The sequence below is a fragment of the Cetorhinus maximus genome, chromosome 19 (assembly GCF_964194155.1).
Source record: "Cetorhinus maximus chromosome 19, sCetMax3.hap1.1, whole genome shotgun sequence".
NCBI classification, from domain to species: domain Eukaryota; kingdom Metazoa; phylum Chordata; class Chondrichthyes; order Lamniformes; family Cetorhinidae; genus Cetorhinus; species Cetorhinus maximus.
This window is the reverse complement of record NC_135897.1, coordinates 12,184,830-12,208,873: the sequence shown is the minus strand read 5'-3', so window position 1 is coordinate 12,208,873 and position 24,044 is coordinate 12,184,830. Positions and strand designations below refer to the sequence as shown.

General features: G+C 41.9%; 1 protein-coding gene across 1 annotated transcript in view; it reads right to left on the bottom strand.

Annotated features, from left to right (window-relative positions):
* Window positions 1–473: 473 nt before the first annotated feature.
* ing5a (inhibitor of growth family, member 5a) overlaps window positions 474–24,044 on the bottom strand; it is a 36,827-nt gene continuing 13,256 nt past the window's right edge. Inside the window, exons 6-8 of the mRNA XM_078563519.1 lie at window positions 18,253–18,388; window positions 2,059–2,120; window positions 474–1,729 (exon numbers count right to left, since the gene is read on the bottom strand). Of these exons, the coding sequence (XP_078419645.1) occupies window positions 1,690–1,729; window positions 2,059–2,120; window positions 18,253–18,388 (238 nt within the window). The 3' untranslated portion in view covers window positions 474–1,689. The remainder of the gene's footprint in view (window positions 1,730–2,058; window positions 2,121–18,252; window positions 18,389–24,044) is intronic.

Sequence of the window (24,044 nt, the reverse complement as noted above, 5' to 3'; positions counted from 1 at the left end):
GCATGATTTTTGTGGATTACATTCCAGCAGTACTCCTGCACACAGCTGGGAAACCCATAACCTCAGGTCTACAAACATGTATGAAAGCTCTCTGGACCTGGGTAAAGTGTGCGTCTCTATAGGATACAAATTTGCAGTGAAGCAGGTGGTTAGATTTCTCAGGAACTCAGTTCCAAGATTCTTAGACGAGTTTGACAGGTTCTGAAATATGTAACATACTCAGCTGATGACAAACAAAAACTGCTGGAAGTGGCAGGTCATGTCCAATTGTCCTACAAATTTATCATTCGATCAACGCATCTCCTGAACTTGAATCTATAATGCACAATCCTTTAAGATCTACAAAACTTGCATTTGTGCACATTCAGAATCTCTGAACCCCGGAGATACATATTGTTTAAGCCTTCATATTGGTAATACCAGCCAGAGTCCCTGTTTATTCATCATGGCAAGACTGACTTCATATTATTCTTCACGGAAAAAAACTGGTATATGTTTATTTTGGTTTGAAATCATCCTTCAATACTGAACAGGCAGAAGCATTCTTAAAAACATTCAAATCCGTGTATTAAAAAAGACGTGGTATAAAGAATACACACGAACAGCAGTGGTTTAAAATAAAATATCCCATCCTTTGAGTTGTAGGCCCAATGGGTTACAAGCTCCAACTTCTGTGAGATATTTTCCAGGGTATGCAGCCCTATCATATAATCCTTTCAGTGGATAGTCCTTTATGAAAGTATCACAATGCTTCTATAAATCATAATATTGCACAATAAGATGGACATTCCCATTCTCTTTAAAACATTTTTTTTGCCATAGTATAAAGGTTTTTCTTACTATCACAATCATATATATTATTTTGCATATCACAAAACAGTGCGCCCCACATAATATCACATTCTTGTTAATATCAACTTTACAGAGGCAGTCATTTCCTTTCTTAAAGCAGCTTTGGTCTCGAGTAACACCAAATCCCCGTCAACAGTTGCCACCATGTAGTCACATGCTATATTCCACGTGGGTTTTATATAACTGCAACTGAGATACAAATCTAGTGCCTTCCTGGGACCGAGGATAGCAGTGGTTACAATGGTAAATGCTATCTTTAGTATCCAGTGAATTACAACATTTTTTTAAAATCCCCTTGAAAGCTGTGTATATCCCAGTTTCAAGGTACTGATATCTCTAGGGCCAAAGGGAGCAAGAGTTTGGAGTAATCAAGTTGCTAAAGCCAACATTTTATTGCTGTAGTTTCAATACGGTGACGCCAAAAAATAAGGGTTCAGTATTTTCACAATGGCTTCCTGTTCTCTTAACTTCAACAAGAATCCCTGTACATTCTCATATATAATTCTCATTTAATAATGGCATTCCCAGATCTCACCAAGTTGACCCTGAAATGGATCTCCAACCTTTTGACTCAGTGATATTATGGACCGAACAGTACATGCCAGCTTAAGCTGCAGATGCACCTTCAAATGTCCAAAAGAGGCTCATGTGCCTGGAAATGAAATGTCAAAACTTCAACTGGTTTCGTTAAACCAATCCTAGGAGTGAAATAAAACAAAGCCCCCTCCCCACCCTCCCACCCCATACACAAATTAGGGAAGGTTAAACAAAATTGCAACAATTTGAAGACACAAGAACAAAAAGCACAATGTGGAGGCAAGTAAGGAGGGAGTAGCCTCACTTCTTTTTCCTTTCCTGGGTACATCGTGGACAGAACCTGCACACAAACAAGAAGAGAAAAGTAAACAGGCAGTCTTCATCATGTGCTTCACAATGTTACTCTTTCAATTCTCAACCTTTTCCTCCCCCATCTCCTAAGCTGAATTATTGTCACTCATCCCTATAAAGCCTGCCCCACGGAAAGAGTGACCAAAGGTGCAGTAACAACAGTTGAATCTATGATTATGATTCCACTTTGCTATTGCTTTAGTGTGAATTAACACAGACGTCTAGAGCACTGATTTCTTCAGGATCATTCTTCTGTCACAACACCTTGCATTTCCCAAGTGGAACTGTGAAATACTTGTGTTGGCCAGTCTTACTTACCATTTTCCTTTTGGTTTTGTTGCAAGGTCCACACAGGCAAAGTGAAACCACTCAATTGGGCACTGTTGATAATAAAGCAGAAACAACCGATAATCCCACTGTCACAAACATCAAACAACTGGCATATACCTACACTGACCAGAACAGCTTTTAAGTGTCCACTTGTTCATACAGCTGAACCCACACTTAACAGTTTTAGTTTTACTGCTGATACTTAAAGCACCGACAATAATCAAATGTAACTGTTATGTGGTGGGCGACCAAGTGACACTAAGGAGAGACTGGAAGTGACCTTGCAGTATATGGTTACATCTACTGTTGAGATCAGTACAGCACACTCAGAAGGCTTTGGAACTGAACCCCTTGTTCACGCACTTGATTGGAGAAAGATGTGTCATGCAGAAGGAAATTAAATCGAATTAAAAATGCCTTTTAAAAAAAGACAGAGGCAGGAGAATGAGATGGGATTAATTAATGAGCTCATAGTAAAGGATCCTCTAGGGAAGAGTGATCATAGCATGATAGAATTTCAAGTTCAGTTTGAGAGCGAGAAACTTCAGTCCCACACTAGTGTTCTGGAGTTAAACAAAGGTAACTACATAGGCATGAGGGCAGATTTGGCCCTAGTGGACTGGGCAGGAAGACTATAAGACAGGACAGTTGATGAACAGTGGCAGATATTTAAGGAGATATTCAATTATTCCCAAGTAAAATATATTCCAAAGAGGAATAAAGGTGGTAAGAGGGGGAAAAAGCATCCCTGGCTAAGCAAGGAAATTAAAGATAACATAAAGGCAAAAACTAAGGCATACCAAATTGCAAAGGTCAGTGGCAGGCTAGAAGATTGGGAAACTTTTAAAGATCAACTAAGGGTGACTAAAAAAATAATAAAAAGAGCAAAGGTAAATTATGAAAGAAAACTAGCGCAAAATGTAAAAACTGATAGCAAAAGCTTCTACAAGTATATCAAAGGAAAGAGAGTAGCTAAAGTGAATGTTGGTCCCTTGGAGGACGAGATTGGGGAGTTAATAGTGGGGAATGCAGAAATGGCAGACGCTTAATCTATATTTTGCCTCAGTTTTCACAGTGGAGGACACTAGTACCACCCCAATAGTAACAGGTAGTGCAGAGCGTTTAGAGGAGGAACTTAGAACAATCACCATCACTAGAGAAAAAGTACTGAGCAAACTATTGGGATTAAAGGGTGACAAGTCCCCAGGACCTGATGGCCTACATCCCAGGGTCTTAAAGGAAGTGGCTGTGGAGATAGTGGATGCATTGGCTATAATATTCCAAAATTCCCTGGATTCTGCAAAGGTTCCAGTAGATTGGAAAAATGCTAATATAATGCCATTATTCAAAAAAGGTGGGGAGAGGCAGAAAGTAGGAAACTATAGACCAGTTAGTTTAACATCTGTCATTAGGAAATTGTTGGAATCCATTATTAAGGAAGTAGTAATGGGGCATTTGGAAAGTCAAAATGCAATCCATCAGAGTCAGCATGGTTTTATGAAGAGTAAATCATGTTTGACGAATTTGCTAGAGTTGTTTGAAGATGTGACAAACAAAGTGGATAATGGGGATCCTGTAGATGTAGGTTATCTGGACTTCCAGAAGGCTTTTGATAAGTTGCCACACAAAAGATTAATACACAAGATAAGGTCACATGGAGTCGGGGTAATATATTAGCTTGGATAGAGGATTGGCTAACCAACAGAAAGCAGAGAGTGGGCATAAATGGGTCTTTTTCTGGATGGCAAGCTGTAACTACTGGGATGCCACAGGGTTCGGTCCTTGGGCCCCAACTATTTACAATCTATATTAATGACTTGGATTCAGGGATAGAAGGTACTATAGCTAAATTTGCAATGACACCAAAATAGGTGGGAAAGTAAGTTGCAGTGAAAAAATAATAAATTTACAAATGGATTATAGACAGGTTAGGAGAATGGGCCAATATTTGGCAGATGGAGTTTAACGTGGATAAGTGTGAGGTTATCCATTTTGGTCAGAAGAATAAAAAGGCAACTTATTATTTAAATGGAGAAAAACTTCAGAATGCTTCAGTGCAGAGGGATCTGGGTGTCCTCGTGCATGAATCGCTGAAAGCTAGTATGCAGGTACAGCAGGTAATAAGGAAGACAAATGGAATTTTGGCATTTGTTGCTAAAGGAATAGAGTATAAAAAGAGGGAAGTTATGTTGCAACTGTACAAGGCATTGGTGAGACCGCAGCTGGAGTACTGTGCACAGTTTTGGTCCCCTTACTTGAGGAAGGATGTAGTTGCATTGGAGGCGGTTCAGAAGAGGTTCACTAGATTGATTCCAGAGATGCGGGGCTTGTCTTATGAGAGATTGAGCAGTTTAGGCCTATACTCGCTAGAGTTTAGAAGGATGAGAGGAGATCTAATTGAGGTATAAAAGATGCTAAAGGGGATAGACAAAGTAGACGCAGAGCAGATGTTTCCCCTTGTGGGGCATTCTAGAACGAGAGGTCATAGTTTTAGGCTACGGGGTGGTAGATTTAAATTAGAGGTGAGGAGAAATTACTTTTCTCAAAGGGTCGTGAATCTGTGGAATTCACTACCTCAGAGTGCAGTGGATGCCGGGATGCTGAATAAATTTAAGGAGGAGATACAGATTTTTAATTAGTAATGGGTTGAAAGGTTATGGGGAGAGGGCTGGAAATTAGAGTTGAGGCCGAAATGAGACCAGCCATGATCATAATGAATGGCTGGGCAAGCTCAAGGGGCTGAACTGCTTACTCCTGCTCCTAGCTCTTATGTTTTAGAAGGGGAATTTGTGCAAGCAAAGCTGGGCTGTGACACCATTAGTTCACAAATGGGTCAGGTTCCAGCCACTCCTTCCACCCACACCTTGTATAAAGAGAATTTCCAACAGTGGATGATGGAATTTTCAATGCAAGTGGTGATTTTTCAAAATAATTTCAAGGGTCCTTAGAATGTACAAATATGAAGTTACTTTATAACCAAGGGCATCTTGAACAGGTCATACAAACGTGACACTTAAAAGGTGCTGAACACAGAGACATGAAGTTCTCGTAGCCTAATACATGCTCCAAGGAAAATGGGAACAAATGAAATAGCAGCAGGGGTAGTCCATTCACCCCCTCGTACCTGCTCCGCTGATCTTCTACCCCAACACCATTATCCCACACTATCCCTATATCCCTTGATGTCTTTACTATCTAGAAATCTATCGATCTCAGTCTTGAACATATTCAATGATCGAGCCTCCACAGCCCTCCAGGGTAGAGAATTCCAAAGACTCACCACACTCTGAGTGAAGAAATTCCTCCTCATCTCGGTCCTAAATGGTCTATTTTTATTCTGAAACTGTGTCCCCTGGTTCTGGACCCCACCCCCCCCTCACCAGCCAAGGGAAACATCCTTCTTGCATCTACCGTGTCGAGCCCTGTAAGAATTTTGTACGTTTCAATGAGATCACCACTCATTCTTCTAAATTCTAGAGAAAATAGGCCCAGTCTTCTCAATCTCTTCTCATAGGACAATCCCACTATCCCAGGAATCAGTCTGGTGAACATTTTTTACATTTCCTCTGTGGCAAGTATATCCTTCCTTAGGTAAGATGACTAAAGCTATATGCAATTCTGCAGGTGCGGTCTCACCAAGGCGCTATGTAACTGCAGCAACACAGCTTTATTCCTGTATTCCAACCCCCTTGTAATAAAGGCCAACACGGCCTTCCTAATTGCTTGCTGCATCTGTATGCTAGCTTTCAGTGAATGATGAACAAGGGCATCCATATCCCTTTCACCATCAACATGTCCCAATCTCTCACCATTTATAAAATACTCTGCATTTCTGTTTTGCCAACCAAAGTGGATAACTTCACATTTTTCACATTATATTCCATCTGCCATGTACAGTATAATTAGGAGGATAGATAGTGTTCTCTGCAGCCGTGAGCGTGAGTCCTGAAGGCTGTGTTGCCTGCCCAGTGCCAGGGTTAAGGACATCTCCTCAGGGCTGGAGAGGAACTTGGAATGGGAGGGGAGGGATCCCGTTGTTGTCGTCCATGTTGGTACCAATGATATTGATAGGACTAGAAAGGAGGTTCTGCTGAAAGAATTTGAATAGTTAGGAGCTAAATTAAAAAGCAGAACCTCCAAGATAATAATCTCGGGATTGCTACCCGAGCCACGGGCAAACTGGCATAGGGTAAATATGCCAGTTAAGGAGTTAAATGCATGGCTCAACAATTGGTGTGGGAGGAATGGGTTTCAGTTCATGGGGCACTGACACCAGTACTGGGGTAGAAGGGAGCTGTTCTGGTGGGATGGGCTTCACTTGAACCATGCTGGGACCAGTGTCCTGGCAAACCGAATAACTATCATGCTGTAGAGAGGGCAGCTATTTTGGTAATGACACCCAGAGTGTGACAGGAAGGGACAGAGTGTACAAACATAAAAAAAACGGCACCAAATAGGGTCAAAGGGGAAAAAATGGTAAAAAGGTAAAATTAATGGCCTTTTACTTAAATGCACATAGTATTTTTTTTAATTCATGGGATGTGGGCATCGCTAGCTAGGTCAGCAGTCATTGCCCATCCCTATTTGCCCTTGTTCAGAGGGCATTTATATTGCTGTGGGTCTGGAGTCACATGTAGGCCAGACCAGGTAAGGATGGCAGATTTCCCTCCCTAGTGGACATTAGTGAACCAGATGGATTTTTATGAAAATCGGCAATGGCTCCATGGTCATCATCAGACTTTTAATTCCATATTTTTTATCCCACCATCTGTCATGGTGGGATTTGAACCCAGGTCTCCAGAGCATTACCCCGGGTCTCTGGAATACTAGTCAGTGACAATAACACTATGCCACCCCCCAAAATAAATGAATTAACAGCACAAATAGAGGTTAATGGGTATGATCTTATAGCCATTACAGAGACGTGGTTACAAGGAAATCAACACTGGGAACTAAATATTCAGGGATATGTGGCAGGCAGGAAGGAAAGCATGGTGGGGTAGCTTTGTTAGTACAAGATGGAATAAGTACAATTGCAAGAAAGGATCTTGGATCGGAAGATGTAGAATCCATATGGGTGAAGGTAAGAAGCAACAAGGGGAAGAAGACACTGGTGGGAGTAGTCTATAGGCCTCCTGACAGTAGCTATGCTGTAAGACAGAGAATAAATCAGGAGATAATGAAGGCATGTAAAAAAGGCTGTACATTAATCATGGGTGACTTTAATCTTCATGTAGATTGGGAAAATCAAATTGGCAGAGGTACACATGAGCAAGAATTCAGAGTGTATTTGGGGCAGTTTCTTAGAACAATATGTTGTGAATCCAACCAGGGATCAGGCTATTTTGGATCTGGTAATGTGTAATGAGACAGGTTTAATAAATTATCTTAGAGTAAAGGATCCCCTAGGAAACAGTGACCATAAAATGGTAGAATTTAGCATTCAGTTTGAGAGTGAGAAATCTGGGTCGGAAACACCTGTGCTAAACTTAAATAAGGGTAATTACAGTGGAATGAGGGCAGAGTTGACTGGCGTGGACTTAGAAAGGAGTTTAGCAGAAAAGACGGTTGATGAACATTGGCAGACGTTTAAGAAAATAGTTAATGACTCTCAACAAAGATATATCCCCAGTGAGGAAGGAGGGTTCAAGGGCAGGGATAAACCAACCATGGTTAGTCAAGGAAGTTAAGGACAGTATCAAATTGAAAGAAAAAATATACGATGTGGCAAAGATTAGTGGTAAGCCACAATATTGGGAAAGTTTTAAAACCCAACAAAAGATGACCAAAAAATAATAAAGAGGGAGAAAATAAACTCTGAGGGTAAACTAGCAAGTAATATAAAAACGGACAGTAAGAGCTTCTTTAAACATATAAAAAGGAAGAGAAGCACCAAAGTGAACATAGGCCCCTTAGAGAATGAGGCTGGGGAAATAATAATGGGGAACCAGGAAATGGCAAAGGAGTTGCATAAATACTTTGCTTCAGTCTTCGCTGTAGAAGATACTAATAGCATTCCAAAAATACTAAATAATCAAGGGGCAAAAGCAGAGGGAGGAAATAAATACAATAACTATCACTAGAGAAAAAGTACTAGGGAAACTAATGGGGCTAAAGGCTGATAAGTCCCCTGGTCCTGATGGGTTGCATCCTAGGATATTAAAGAAAGTTGCTACAGAGATAGTTGATGCACTGGTAGTAATCTTCCAAGAATCCTTAGATTCTGGAAAAGTCCCAGAGGATTAGAGAACGGCCAATGTAACATCCTTATTCAAAAAAGGAGGGAGACAAAAACAGGTAACTATAAGCCAGTTAGCTTAACATGTGTCATCGGGAAAATGTTGGAGTCTATTATAAAGGATGTAATAGCAGAGCATTTAGAAATATATAATCTAATCAAGCAGAGTCAGCATGGCTTCATGAAGGGGAAATCAGGCCTGACAAATTTATTATAATTCTTTGAGGTAACAAGCAGGGTAAATAAAGGGAACCAGTAGATGTAATTTATCTAGATTTCCAAAAGGTGTTCGATAAGGTACCACACATAAGGCTACTTAATAAGAGCCCATGGTGTTGGGGATAGCACATTAGCATGGATAGAGGATTGGCTAACTAATAGAAGACAGACAGTTGAGATAAGGGGGGCATTTTCAGGATGGCAATCTGTAACTAGTGGAGTGCCACAGGGAACAGTGCTGGGGCCTCAATTATTTACAATATATATGAATGACTTAGATGAGGGAAGTGAATGTAATATCCCCAAGTTTGCAGATGACAGGAAAATAGGTGGGAAGGCAAGTGGTGAGGATGACACAAGGAATCTATAGAGGGATATAGACAGGTTAAGTGAGTGGGCAAAAACTTGGCAGATGAAATATAATGTAGGAAAATGTGAGGTTATGCACTTTGGCAAGAAGAATAGAGGAGCTGAATATTATTTAAATGGAGAAAGACTGCAGCACAAAGGGATTTGGGGGGGGTCCTCGTGCATGAATCCCAAAAAGCTAACATACAAGTTCAACAGGTAATAGCAAAGGCAAATGGAATGTTGGCTTTTATTTCAAAAGGAATATAGTATACAAGGCACTAGTTAGACCACACCTGGAATACGGTGAACAGTTTTGGTCCCCTTATCTAAGGAAAGATATACTGGCATTGGAGGCAGTCCAGAGAAGGCTCACTAGGTTGATCCCAGGTATGGAGGGATTTTCTTATGAGGAAAGGTTGAGTAGGTTGAGCCTGTACTCATTGGAGTTTAGAAGAATGAGAGGCGACCTTATTGAAACATATAAGATTCTTAGAGGGCTTGACAGGGTAGATGCTGAGAGGTTGTTACCCCTTGTGGGAGAGTCTAGAGCCAGAGGGCATAATCTCAGAGCGGGGGGGACGCATGTTTAAAAGAGATAAAGAGGAATTTCTTCTCTCAGAGGGTAATCAATCTGTGGAATTCTTTACCACAGAGGGCTGTAGAGGCTGGGTCATTAAGTATATTCAAGGCCGAGATAGACAGGTTTTTAATCAGTAAGGGAATCAAAGGTTATGGGAAAAAGGCAGGAAAGTGGAGTTGAGGATTATCAGATCAGCCATGATCTCATTGAATGGTGGAGCAGACTCGATGGGCCGATTGGCCTACTTCTGCTCCTATGTCTTATGGTCTTGCCCACTCACCTAGCCTGTCTAAATCCATTGAAGCCTCTTTGCATCCTCCTCACAATTCACATTCCTACCTAGTTTTGCATCAGCAGTAAACTTGGAAATATTACATTTGGTCCCCACATCCAAATTATTAATATAAATTGTAAATAGCTGGGGCCCCAAGTACTGATCCTTGTAATACCCCACTACTCACAGCCTGCCACCCTGAGAATGACCTGTTTATTCTGCCTATCAGTTGCCTGTCCAATAGCCAATTATCAACTCATGCCAGAATATCACCCCCAATCCCATGTGCTCTAATTTTGTTAACTAACCTCTTGTCTGAAGCCTTATCGAAAGCCTTCTGGAAATCCAATACACCACATCCATTGGTTCCCACTTATCTATTCTGTTAGTTACATCCTCAAAAGAACTCCAACAGGTTTGTCAAACATGATTTCCCTTTCATAAATCCATGTTGGCTCTGCCCAATGCTACCATTATTTTCTAAGTGTTCAGTTATCACATCCTTTATAATAGATTCTAGCATTTCCCCTGCTACTGATGTCACACTTACAAGTCTGCAATTCCCAGTTTTCTCTCTCTTTCCTTTCTTAAACCATGGGGTTACATTTGCTACCTTCCAACCTGCAGGAACTATTCCAGAATCTATAGAATTTTGGAAGATAACCACCAACGCATCCACTATTTCTACAACCATCTCCTTCAACACTCTGGGATGTAGGTCTTCAGGTCCGAGGGATTTGTCAACTTTCAGTCCCATTAATTTCTCCCATTAAAAACTCCTTTTTAAAACCAACACTAATTTCTTTCAGTTCCTCATTCCCGCTAGTCCTTTGATTCTACTAGTATTTCTGGGAAGTTTTTTGTATCCTCCCTGAAGACAGACACAAAGTATTTCCTTATTCCCTATTATAAATCTCCTGTCGCTGCCTGTAATGGGTCCGCATGTGTCTTGGCTAATCTTTTCCTTTTTTACATGCATTTAGAAAATTTTACAATCCATTTTTATATTCCTCGCTAGTTTACTCTCATATTCTATTTTTTTTTCTTTATCAGTTTCTTGCCCCTTCTTTGATGAATTCTAAAATGCTCCCAATCCTCAGGCTTACTACTTTTTTTTGCAAATTTTTAAGCCTCTTCCTTTCATCTAATACAACCCTTAACTTCGCTTGTTAGCAGATTGGATCACTTTTCCCGTTGGGTTTTTGTACCTCAAAGGAATGAATATTTATTGTAAACCATGTAGTAATTCTTTAAATACTCGCCATTGCCTGTCAACCATAATAAAATTTAATGCAGTTTCCCAATCTACATACCAGAGGCAACTTGCCCTTCATACCATCGTTTAGATTTAAGACCCTAGTTTCAGGTTGAATGATACCACTTTCAAACTTAATGTAAAATTAAGTCATGGTCACTCTACTCAAAGGCTCCTTTACAACAAGATTACTAATTAGCCTTTTCTCATTGCACAATACTAGATCTAAAATAGCTCATTCCTAGTTGGTTCCTCAACAAACTGTTCTAGAAAATCATCTTGTGTACATACCAGGAATTCATCCTCCACAGCATTAGTGCTAATTTGGTTTGCCCGGTCTATATGTAGGTTAAGCCCACCGTGATTATTGTATTACCCTTGTTACATGCACCTCTAATGTCCTGATATATACCATGCCCTATATTATCACTACTGTTCTATAGGTGACCTATAATAATTCCCACCAATGTTTGCTGCCCCCTGCTGTTTCTTAGACCAATTCAAACTGATTCTACATCTTGATCTTTCAATCAAAGATCCTCTCTCACTAATGTACTGATCTCATCTTTTATTAATGGCACTACCCCACCTCTTTTTCTTTTTTGCCTAGCCTTCCTAAATGCGAAAACCCTTGAACATTCAGTTCCCAGCCTTGACCACCCTGCAGCCATGTCTCCGTAATGGCAATTAGATTATACCCATTTACTTCTATTTCTGCTGTCAATTCATCTCCATTTTTTGCGAATGCTGTGTGTAGATAGTGTGTCTTTAATTTTATCTTTTTAACATTTTTCTGTATTTTGACCCTATTTGACTTTGGCCTTTGTTTCCACTGCCTTCTAACTTCGCTTACTACTTTTCTTCCTACCATTACAAGCTTTGTTTCTATCCTATCTGAATTCCCCCTTTGGTTTCCACCGCCCTGCCAAGCTAGTTTAAAACCTCCCCAACAGCGCTAGTAAATCTCCCAGTGAGGATATTGGTTCCGGTCCTGCTAAGGCGTAACCCATTCACCTTGCACAGGTCCCAGTTGTCCCAGAACCAGTCCCAGTGCCTCAGAAATCTAAAGCCCACCCTCCTGCACCATCTCTCTAGCCATACATTCATTTCCTCTATCTTCTTATTTCTGTACTCACTAGCACAAGGCACATAGTAATTCTGAGATTACTGCCTTTGAAGTCCTGCTTTTTGATCTTTTTCCAAGCTCTCTAAAATCTGCTTTCAGGACCTCATCCCACTTTCTACCTATGTCATTGGTGGACAATGACTTCTGGCCGTTCACCCTCCCCCATAAGAATGTCTTATAGCTGCCCAGTGACATTCTTAACCCTGGCACCGGGGAGGCAACATACTATCCAGGAGTCACGTCTATGGCCGTAGTAACACCTGTCTGTTCCCTTAACTTTTGAATCCCCAACTCTATTGCTCTTCCACTTTTCTTCCTCCTTCCTGTGCAGCTTAGCCACCCGTGGTGCCATAGACTTGGCTCTGGCTGCACTCCTCTGAGGGGCCATTGCCCTCCTCAGCATCCAAGCAGAAAACTGATTAGTGAGTGAGATGGACTCAGGGGGACTCCTGCACTATCTGCCTGGTTCTCCTAGACTGTCTGGAGATCACCCATTCCCTCTGCCTGTACTCACTTAACCTGCAGTGTGATCATCTCCCTAAGTATGCTATCCACATAGATCTCAGCTTCGTGGACGTGCCACAGTTATCCTGATGCTCAAGTTTCCGCAGCTGGCGACACTTCCTACACGTGATCGTCTAGACTACAGGAAGTGTACATGACTTTCCACGTTACAGGATCGGCACTCCATGCTGCCCTGCCATGCCTCAACTTTACTCCACAGACTATTTATTTTTAACTGAAGACTAGAAACCTAGATCCTACTGCTCCTAATAAGCTTTATTATTGCTAGAAAACATAGGAAGATAGGGGCAAGAGTAGACCATTCAGCCCATCAGGCCTCCTCTGCCATTCAACATGATCATTATTTTTTATTCATTCATAGGGTGTGGGCATCGCTGGCTGGGCCAGCATTTATTGCCCATCCCAAATTGCCCTTGAGAAGGTGGTGGTGAGCTGATCATGGCTGATCATCAACTTCAATGCCTTTTTCCCCACTATCCCAATGTCCCTTTACGTCATTGACATTTAGAAATCTGTCAATCTCTAAACATACTAAATGACTGAGCTTCCACAGCCCTCTGGGGTAGAGAATTCCAAAGATTCACAACCCTCCGAGTAAAAAAAATCTCCTCATCTTGGTCCTAAGTGGCTTCCCCCTTATTTTGAAATTGTGTCCCATGGTTCTAGACTCCCCCCAACAGGAGAAACATCTTATCTACATCTAACCTGTCTATCCCTTTAAGTGTTTTGTAGGTTTCAATGAGGTCACCTCTCATTCTTCAAAACCCTAGAGAAGACAGGCACAGTTTCCCCAATCTCTTTTCATAGGACAATACTGCCATCCTGGGAACAAGTCTGGTGAACCTTCATTGCACTCGCTCTACGGCAATAACATCCTTCTTAAGGTAAGGGGACTAAAACTGCACAGAGTACTCAGGGTGCGATCTAACCAAGGTTCTATACAATTAAAGCAACACTTCACTACTCCTGTACTCAAATCCCCTTGTAATAAAGACCAACACACCATTAGCCTTCCTAATTGCCTGCTGCACCTGCATGTTTGCCTTCAGTGACTTACTGAGAAGGACATCCAGGTCCTTTTGTACACCTACACTTTCAAATCTCTTACCATTTAAGAAATACTCTGCGCATCTGTTCCTCCTATCAAAGTGGATAACCTCACATTTTTCCATATTACATTCCATCTGCCATGTTCTTGCCCACTCACTAAGTCTGTCCAAATCCTCTTGAAGCCGCCTTGCATCTTCGTCACAACACATATTCACACCGAGCTTTGTGTCATCCGTGAACTTGGAAATATTACATTTGGTCCCCACATCCGAATCATTGATATACATTGTGAACAGCTGGGGTCCTGGTACTGAACCTTGTAGTACCCCACTAGTCACAGCCTGCCAAAGTGAGAATGACCCATTTATTCCTACACTCTGTTTCCTGCCTGTTAACAATCCTTAATCCATGCCAGTATATTACCTCCTATCCCATGTGTTTTAATTTTGCTAACCAACCTCCCGTGAGGGACTTTATCAGAAGCCTTCTGAAAATCCAAGTATATTACATCCACCGACTCCCCTTTATCAATTCTGTTAGTAGCATCCTCAAAAAACTCCAACAGGCTCATCAAACATGATTTCCCATTCATAAATCCAATGTTGACTATGTCCAATCAGATCATTATTATCCAAGTGTCCATTTATCACATCCTTTATAATAGATTCTAGCATTTTCCCTACTACTGATGTAAGGCTAAGAGGCCTGTAGTTCCCTGTTTTCTCTAAGGACATTAGTAAACCAGGTGGGTTTTTATGACAATCAGCAATGGTTTCGTGGTCATCATCAAGACTTTTAATTCCAGATTTTTATTGAATTCAAATTAAACCATCCGTCTTGGTGGGATTCAAACCCGGGTCCCCAGAGCATTACTCTGGGTCTCTGGATTACTAGTCTGGTGAAAATACCACTACACCCCACCTCCTCCTTTGCTGTATTCTAAGTCCTACCAATCCTCAGGTTCACTACTATTTCTGGCAACTTTAAAGACCATTTCTTTTAATTTTATACAATCTTTAACTTCGTTAGCCACGATTGACTGACTTTTCTTTTTTGGTTTTTGTGCCTTGAAGGAATGTACAATTGCTGCAAACTATGTAATAATTAGTCGTTTGGTACTACAGGACTTGAGTATTGCTGAAAATGTTGAAGCTTTTTGTCTTGCACTCATCAGGGCAATTAATGTCAAGGGAAGCAACAATTTTCTACAGTATGAGAAGAGAGTGCTGATTGGTGGCAAGTGGACTCTGGTACAGGCATTGCCATGGAGACTGCACCAGTTAATGGTGAATGACAGTTAACTGCCAAGCATTGTTTGAAATTTTAAACCAGGGAGCCTGACTCCGATTGGTCAAGGCATTGCCTGGAGGAATGAACCATCAAATGGCTATCACTTATTTTGTTTAGCTGAAACAGGCGTAATGTGTGTACATGTTCTTTCTGTCTGCAAAGAACAGACCCCTGTGTATCAACATATGTAGCTTCCAGTACACACAAATGCACCACACTGTGAGCCCAACTGACAATCTTAAATTGGTTGTCAGCAGAATGTTTAGCACACTGAGGATTATTTAGCAAATGTTGTCTGTCCAATCGCAGAATCACATCTAATGTTGGACACTGTTTTGAGTTTTGCAAGCACGGGTTGGTTGGGTACAGTCCTTGTCTTGCCTGCCAACAGCGGAAGAGACATGTTGTTTGAAACGATCTGCCAGTCTTTGGGATGCACGGCCTACATACCTAGCATCACACCGGCACTGAAATTCATATACCATGTTACTCATTTGTGTGATAGGCAGAACATCATTTTGGCTTGATGGCAGCATCATGTTAGTGGCAAATACCATTCATATTGCTACTGCATAGAAGAAGCGTGAAACAGCTAGCTTCATCTGTTGCTTAAATTTTTGAAATACCTTGCCCTTCCAGGGTAATCTGAGGTAGACTGGGCACTTTCCAGGATCAAAAGTGACGGCCTTGGGCCCATTCATGAGTTTGCGCATATACAGTGCGAAATGATCTAACAGGGTAGCCATTATCCCGCAGGATGTCTTTGTTGCGCCGTGTTTCAGCATCACGCTTGCATGGTGATCAAATGGCTTGGGCCCTATTTCTAAGGTTGCTGATAAGGTCAATCTTATAGCGCATGGAACTGTTAAGAATCCCAATGCGTGTATTGACCAGTGAAGGTAGGCTTGCAGTGGATTGTGGTAGAGAATCCCTTGGCAGATTTCTCAACTATTACATCAAGGAAGGGGAGTTCATTTCACTGCTCCATTTCAAAGGTGAATCTGAGCACAGACGGAGCCCATTACGACATGCAAGGAAATTGTTACATGCAGCTACAGGTTTAAATATACCAAACGTATCATCCACATATCTGAAATATGCAAGTGGTAGGAGGGTAGGTGTCATTCCATCGAAGACACGATTCTCATGGAACCCAACAAAGATGTTTGAGAGAGCTGGGCTTAGAAGGTATACCATAGCAACACCATCTATTTGGGCATACATGGTGCCGTTAAAGCTGAACTCAACTGCGTGAGTTGCCAAGTTCATAAGCTCAATGATTACTGATTCACGCAATGGTGGCAGGTCTAGATCGCCATGATATAGTGCTGCAGCGCAAATATCTATGGCTTCCTTAAGTGGAACAGCGGTGAATAGGCTAGCAATGTCAAATGAGCACGTGCTAAATAAGCATTGCTATCGATATGCAAGTCCTGTATGGTCTTCACAAATGTGAAGGAATCCTTCGCCTTGTGTCTGGAAAACTTGTTCAAAACTGGTTGTAACAACACACCCAACCATTTGGCCAATTCATGCTGTGCAGAACCGGTCATAGATAAGATAGAGGGTGAAGGTACATCACTTTTGAGTATTTCAGGCAGCCCATACATACACGGACACAGGGAGCCGTGAGGACAAACCCCGTCATACATATCAAGTTCGTCACTCTTACACAAGTCCAGTAAGTACTTTTTTAAAGCTTACTCTCGAGGAAGGTTGTCCGGTCATGTTGAGTGGCAAGTCCAATAGTAACGAATTTGTATCCGTCATTAAGAATGGTGTGCATTTTGTTGATATAGACACGCTTGTTAAGGATTATTCCCGTCCCTTTGTCAGGTTTACTGATGTGTATGTCCGGATTGGTCTTAAGGCTTCACAACGCTGTAAGACATTCGCATTGCATGTGAAATTCAGGCAGGCCATTCCAAATCCCACAATATGCATGCGCTCAATCAGCTTGGCATGCTTTCGAGATTCAGCTCGTGCTTGCAAAACTCAAAACACAGTGTTCACCATTAGATGTGATTCCGCAATTGGGCAACAAGTGCTAAATAAATCTTAGTGTGCTAAAAATTACATTGACAATCAATTTAAGATAGTCAGTTGGGCTCACAGTGTGGTGCATTTGCGTGTACTGGAAGCTACATATATTAATACACAGGGTCCTGTTCTTTGCAGACAGAAAGAACATGTACATGGACTGCATCTGTTTCAGCTAAACAAAATAAGTGATAGCCATTCGCTGGTTCATTCCCCAGGGCAATGCCTTGACCAGTCAGAATCAAGCTGCCTGGTTTAATATTTCAAACAATGCTTGGCTGTTAATGTCAGTCACCATTAACTGGTGCATTCTCCATACCATCGCCTCTACCAGAGTCTACTTGCCAACTAATCAGCACTCTCTTCTCACACAGTATGAAGTTGCTGCTTCCTCTGACATTGGTATTCTTGCAATTGTCCCAATGAGTGCAAGATGAAAAGCTTTGACAAAATGTCTTTTTTCAGCAATACTTACGTAATAATTCTTTAAAAACTGTCCATTGCATATGTGCGGTTGTGCCTTTTAATGTATTTCCCAATCCACCTCGGCCAATTTGCTCCTCATACCTTCATAATTTCCTTTGTTCAAATTTAACATCCTGGCTTCAGATTGAACTATCTCACTTTCAAACATACTGTAAAATTCTATCATATTATGGTTACTCATCCCTAAAGGTTTTTTTACAACATGAATTCCGAAGCTCACACTCGTGACTGGCTGCACAAAGTGACCAGCTGTTTGTCTTTGCGCTTGCTTACTTCATGCACTTAGCATGACCATCTCTATTTATACTAGCTGAAACTCAACAGAGATGAGTGTCTAGAGAACTAGAAAATCTAGTTCAAACTAGCTGCATAACCAACTAACTGCAGCTGCTTCTCCTGTAGGAAGCTTGTTTCTCCCTGACTAGGACTGAAAAAAAATTAATAGTAAATTATAGCTGAATCCTAAATGCAAACTAGACTAGGTTTTAGAAAGAGATTAACCGTTAAAATTCTCTCTCTCCAAATTCCCAAGCTCAAATTCTGCGACTAGCAGCACTCAGTGACCAGCTGCTTTGTGTTTGCTTACTTTTTAATCCTAGTTCAATAAACCTCTACATACAAATAAGTATCAACAACTTCCTTCACCCAGCTCTACTAAATAGGAATGGTATTTAAAACAGTATATTGGCAAGTAAATAAAACCAAAATACCAGAAATAGAGCATATAATCTAAATCAGAAGCACTTACATCTGGGTTATCACAGCCAATCATTTCTCCATAAGAAACCTGGTGACAAAGACAGTAGGTGGGTTCATTGGGATCAACTGGCATGTCCAACACATCGGATGGGTGCATTTTCAAAACGGAATCAGTGTATTCCGGCCTAGAGAAAGAAAAGCAAAATGAATTCTAGACAAAAGTCTCTTGCAGACTGCTTTATGCTCTCCTCTCCTGCAGAGAAGCAAAAAGCTCAATGTCTGAAACTCCCTCAGCATAAGGACTGGCTTATTGAGCTGCTAATCTAAACTACCTCAATTTTTGTTTTTTATTCATTCATGGGGTGTGGGCATCACTGGCTAGGCCAGCATTTATTGCCTATCCCTAACTGCCCTTGTTCAGAGGGAATTTAAGAGTCAACCACATTGCTGTGGGTCTGGAGTCACATATAGGTCTGGAGTCACATGTAAGCCAGACCAGGTAAGGACTGCAGATTTCCTTCCCTAAAGGACATTAGTAAACTAGATGGGTTTTTATGACAATCGGCAATGGTTTCTTGGTTATCGTTAGACTTCTAAGTTCAGATTTTTATCGAATTCAAATTCCACCATCTGCCATGATTGGATTCGAAGCTGGGTCCCCAGGGCAGTACCCTGGGTTTCTGGAATATTTGTCTAGTGGCTGTACCACTATGCCACCACTTCCCCAGCAAATAAGGAACTCCATCCACTGACCCCTGCTTCCTTCTGTTCTCAATGAATGAGATGAGCACAGAAAGATAAACTTGTATTTCTATATCACATTTCATGATCTCAAGATGCCCCAAAGGGCTTTAAAACCAATGAAGTACTCTTGAAGAGTAGTGACTGTTGAAATATAGGAAAGTTCTCTGGATTGTGATAACAACCCCACTCACTGTCTCAAACTGATATGGTAATGTGAGTAAAGGCAATTCTGTTATCTATTTTATTTCATACACTAGTAAAAGTCCTACTTGTCATCATAAACAACTTGTTAGTGTATGGGACTTAACTCTTTGTAAATAAAAATGCAAAGCAATGCTGTAGTATAAAGTTGCTCAAAACGATCTCTTGGGAAAATAGGCAAAGATCCTGAAATGTGACAGCATGAAAGACAATATTATACTTTAAATCACCACCTCAAATTGCTTCCATCACAATCAATAAGATCACCTCTCATTCTTCCAACCTAAAGTGGCCAAAGGAATGTACAAGGACTGGGTGGGACACAAATTAATGTTTTGGGAAAGAGATACAGGGAGCTTGTGGGAAGAACTCATTTTATGCAGCAAGTGGTAATGAGCTGGAACCCGCTGCCTATGTGGGTGATTGAAGTGGAGACGATGAATAATTTCAAAAGGAAATTGGATTGGCAAAGTGAGGGAAATGGGTCGTACACGGTTGAGTGCCCTGTCAACCACAGTGAGGGGGAATCCTTGACTGAGGAAAAAGGAAGACATACCATGCAGCACTGTTGTGGAAGGTAGCATCATCAGAACAGATGCGATGTAGAAACTAGGAATGGAGTCCTTACAGGAAGCAGGGTGTGAGGTAACTATGGAGTCATGGGGCTTGTAATGAATATTGATAGACAGTGTAAAGAACATATCTTTTTATTTCTGTTGGGCCATTGTAAAGAAGATATCTTTTTACTTCTGTTGGACTGTGGATTAAAATTACAATGGCTGCAGTTTGAAAGACACGTCTACTGGAACAATGTGAGGGATATATACAATGTTGCTATCCTGGAACAGTGTGTGCAATGAAAGACAGGATGGTGCCGAGGGAGGAGTCTGGCCTAATGGGGAACTGCCTGGCAACAACATTTTAATTGGCCCCTAACCAGGTGTCCAGGGTTTGTGTGAGAGCAGTGAAGAGAGAATAGCTCCTAGCCTGAAAGGAAAAAGACTTAAACCTCTCTCTCCAGTGTGTGAAGGTTCCAGTAATTCTACAATAATAGCTAGCTGGCTTTTCTCCTCATATCTCTATAACCTGCTCTCTCTCTCTCTGAAACCCCTATCAAGAGGCGAAGGGGAAAATCACTGTTAGAGACATTGAAAGGCAAGTGCTCAACCAGTGAACTAAAGGCCGAAAGTGCCTGAAAGACCACCTCATGTCATCAACAAAGAACTGAAAAGAATGTGGAAGACATCGATCAAAATCAACCCATCGAATCCTGTACTCCAGAATTGGCACTATTGAACAGTTCTATCCCACCCTTAAAATCCATGTTTTTGTGCGTCTTATGTGTCGTGTGTGCGTTTAGGGATTCAGAAGGGGTAGAGTTTCGGTATAGAATTAGAAGTTAGTTCATATTTTTTTCTTTTGCCACTGGTTAAAGACAATTTGTTCAATAAACAGTTATTTACTTATTGAGTTTACAAACCTGGTGCTCATATTCTGTTAACCTAAATTAAACAATTAGGTAGCTTGATCAAACTTTTTCACATTTGTCACGGCTTGGGGAGCAGTGGGGCTTGATATTGCAGTGCACCATCCCCAGTGAGTCATGATAACAGTCTATCCCCAGGAATGGAGATAGAGAAGTCAAGGAGGGGAAGGGAAGTGTTGGAGATAGACCATATGAAGGTGCAAAAGGGTGGAAATTGGTTGATTAATTTTTCCATTTCCAGGCGAGAGCGGGAAGCGGCACTGATACAGTCATCGATGTACCGGAAAAAGAGTTGACCAAAGTTGAAAATTTGATAGCTGAAAAACAAAGCCCCTGCAGCCCCTACTGAAATTCTGATACACGACAGAGGTGCACTCCTGGCATGGCTGCATAACCCCATATCCCGCATCTGGTTAGAAGAGTGCACGCCAGGAGATCTCGGAGACACTGTGATCATGGCTATATTCAAGACGGGAGGCAAGTCTGATTGTGGTAACTACACAGATGGTTTTCCCTGCTGCCTGCCACAGGTAAGGTGATCGCAAGGATCCTCAACAATTGCCTCCCCCTCCATGGCTGAGGAACTCCTTCCAGAGTTGCAGTGTAGTTTTCGCCCATCGAGAGGCATTACAGTGTGATCTTCATTGCACAGAAAATCCAAGAAAAATGTAAGGAGCAGCACTAACCACTGTAGATGGCCCTTTTTGACCTCATGAAAGCCTTTGACACTGTCAAGTGCCAAGGCTTATGGGATATCCTCCTCAAATTTGGCTACCCAAAGAAATTTGTCACCATCCTTCGTGTACTTTGTGGGGGAGGCGATGGCGTAGTGGTAATCCAGAGACCCAGGGTAATGGTCTGGGGACCCGGGTTCGAATCCCGTCGCGGCACATGATGGAGTTTGAATTCAATAAAAATCTGGAATTAAAAGTCCAATGATAACCATGGAACCATTGTTGATTGTTGTAAAAACCAATCTGGTTCACTAATGTCCTTCAGGGAAGGAAATCTGTTGTCATTATCTGGTCTGGCCTACATGTGAATCCAGACCCCAGCAATGTGGTTGACTCTTAAATGCCCTCTGAAATGGCCTTTCAAACCATTCAGTTGTAACAAACTGCTACAAAGTCACAAAAAAGGAATGAAACCGGACGGACCACTCTATTAACCTAGGCACCAGAAACGACAACAGCCATCTCAGCCCTGTTGACCCTGCGAAGTCTTCCTTACTAACATCTGGGGGCTAGTGCCAAAATTGGGAGAGCTGTCTCACAGACTATTTAGCAACAGCCTGGCATAGTCATCCTCACGGAATCATACCTTACAGATAATGTCCCAGACAGAATGTTCAAACATTCATTCCCTCCACCACCGACGCACGGTAGCAGCAGTGTGTACCATCTACAAGGTGCACTGCAGGAATTCACCAAAGCTCCTTAGACAGCACCTTCCAAACCCATGACCATCTAGAAGGACAAGGGCAGCGGATAGATGGGACACCACCACACACCATCCTGACTTGGGAATGTATCGCTGTTCCTTCACTGTTGCTGGGTCAAAATCCTGGAACTCCCTTCCTAACAGCACTGTGGATGTACCTACACCACATGGACTGCTGCGGTTCAAGAAGGCAGCTCACCACCGCCTTCTCAGGGATGTGCAATAAATGCTGACCCAGCCAGCGAAGCCCACATCCTGAGAATGACTTTTTAAAAATCCACGATAACATGCAAACTATTCTTCACCGACTGAACTCCCACAAATCCTATCTCAGTGAAAAATGGGGTCAAACAAGGCTGCGTCATTGCACCAATTTCTCTTCTCCATTTTTCTTGCTGCAATACTGCACCTCACCCTCAGCAAATTAAGCACAGACGTGAAGATATTCTACAGAACATTCGTGAAAGTGTTCAACCTATGCCACCTTCAATCCAAAACCAAAACCACTCCAACCTGAGTCATAAAGTTTCAGTATGCAGATAAGGCTTATGTGCACTCATTTAGAAACTGAACTGCAGATCATTGTCGACTGCTTCTTCAAATTATGTGAGAAAATGGACCTTTCAGTAAACATACAGAAACACTATGGTCCTCACTTTCCACCCCACCAGCCTCTGTATTCAAAGGGTTAACCTCCGCTATTTCTGCCAACTCAAGCATGATGCCACCACCAAACACATCTTCCCCTCCCCTGTCAGCATTCCGAAGGGACCGTTCCCTCCATGACACCTTGGTCCACTCCTCTATCTTCCCCAACACCTCATCCCCTTCCCAAGCAACCGCAAGAGGCCACAGAATCACACAGTGCAGAAGAAGCCCTTCGGCCCATCGAGTCTGCACCGACACATGAGAAACACCTGACCTACCTACCTAAAACCTGCCCCTTCAGCTCCTCCCTTCTCACCATCCAAGGTTCCAAACATTACTTCCAGGTGAAGCAGTGATTTGCTTGTACTTTTTTCAGTTTAGTATACTGTATTTGCTGCTCAACGCGTTCCCCTTTACATTTGGGGAGACCAAACGCTGACTGGCTGACCGCTTTGCAGAACACCTTCACTCAGTCTGCAAGCATGACCCTGACTTTCTAGTCACTTGCCATTTCAATTCACCACCTTGCTCTCATGCCCACATTTCTCGCTTTGGCCTGCTACAATGCTCCAGTGAAACTCTTTCGAGTTATCAACAGTCACAGATTGCAATTCTTTCGAGTACAATCACAGTTCTTGGTTTCCGGGAGTGGGACATGAACCCACAACCCTCTGATTCAAAGGCGAGGGTGCTATGAACTGAGCCACAGCTGACACCTCTAATGCTCCAGTGAAGCCCAACACAAGCTACAGGCACTTTACATTCTTCTGGACTCAACATTGAGTTCAACAAGTTCAAACCATGAACTCTGTCCTCCATTTTGATTTCTCCCCACCACAACTGCCAGTCTGTATCTTGTTTTCACACTTTTGCTTTTAGACAGCACTGACCCTTATTCTGCTATTAACACGTACTCTGGATCAATGCTTTGTTTCCTTACTACTACCATTACCTCTCCCATTGCCTTTTATTCCATGGCATCTTTGTCATTTAAGCTCCCACACCCTCTAACCTATCCATAATCACCTCTTTTGCTCCACCTGACCCTCCACCCTTTTCTCAATAAGATAAATCCCATCACATTTCTAACTCTTCAGTTCCAAAGAAAGAGTCATATTTGACTGGAAACACTGACTCTGTTTCTCTCGCGACAGATGCTGTCAGACCTGAGTTTTTCCAGCACCTACAATTTTTATTTTGGATCTCCAGCACCCACAATACTTTGCTTTTATTACCTTGTTTCTTTAGTTGACCTTCTCCTACACATCGTGCCTCACTTAGAATGGCAATGTAAAATAATTTGGATGGTGGCTGGCAATGGA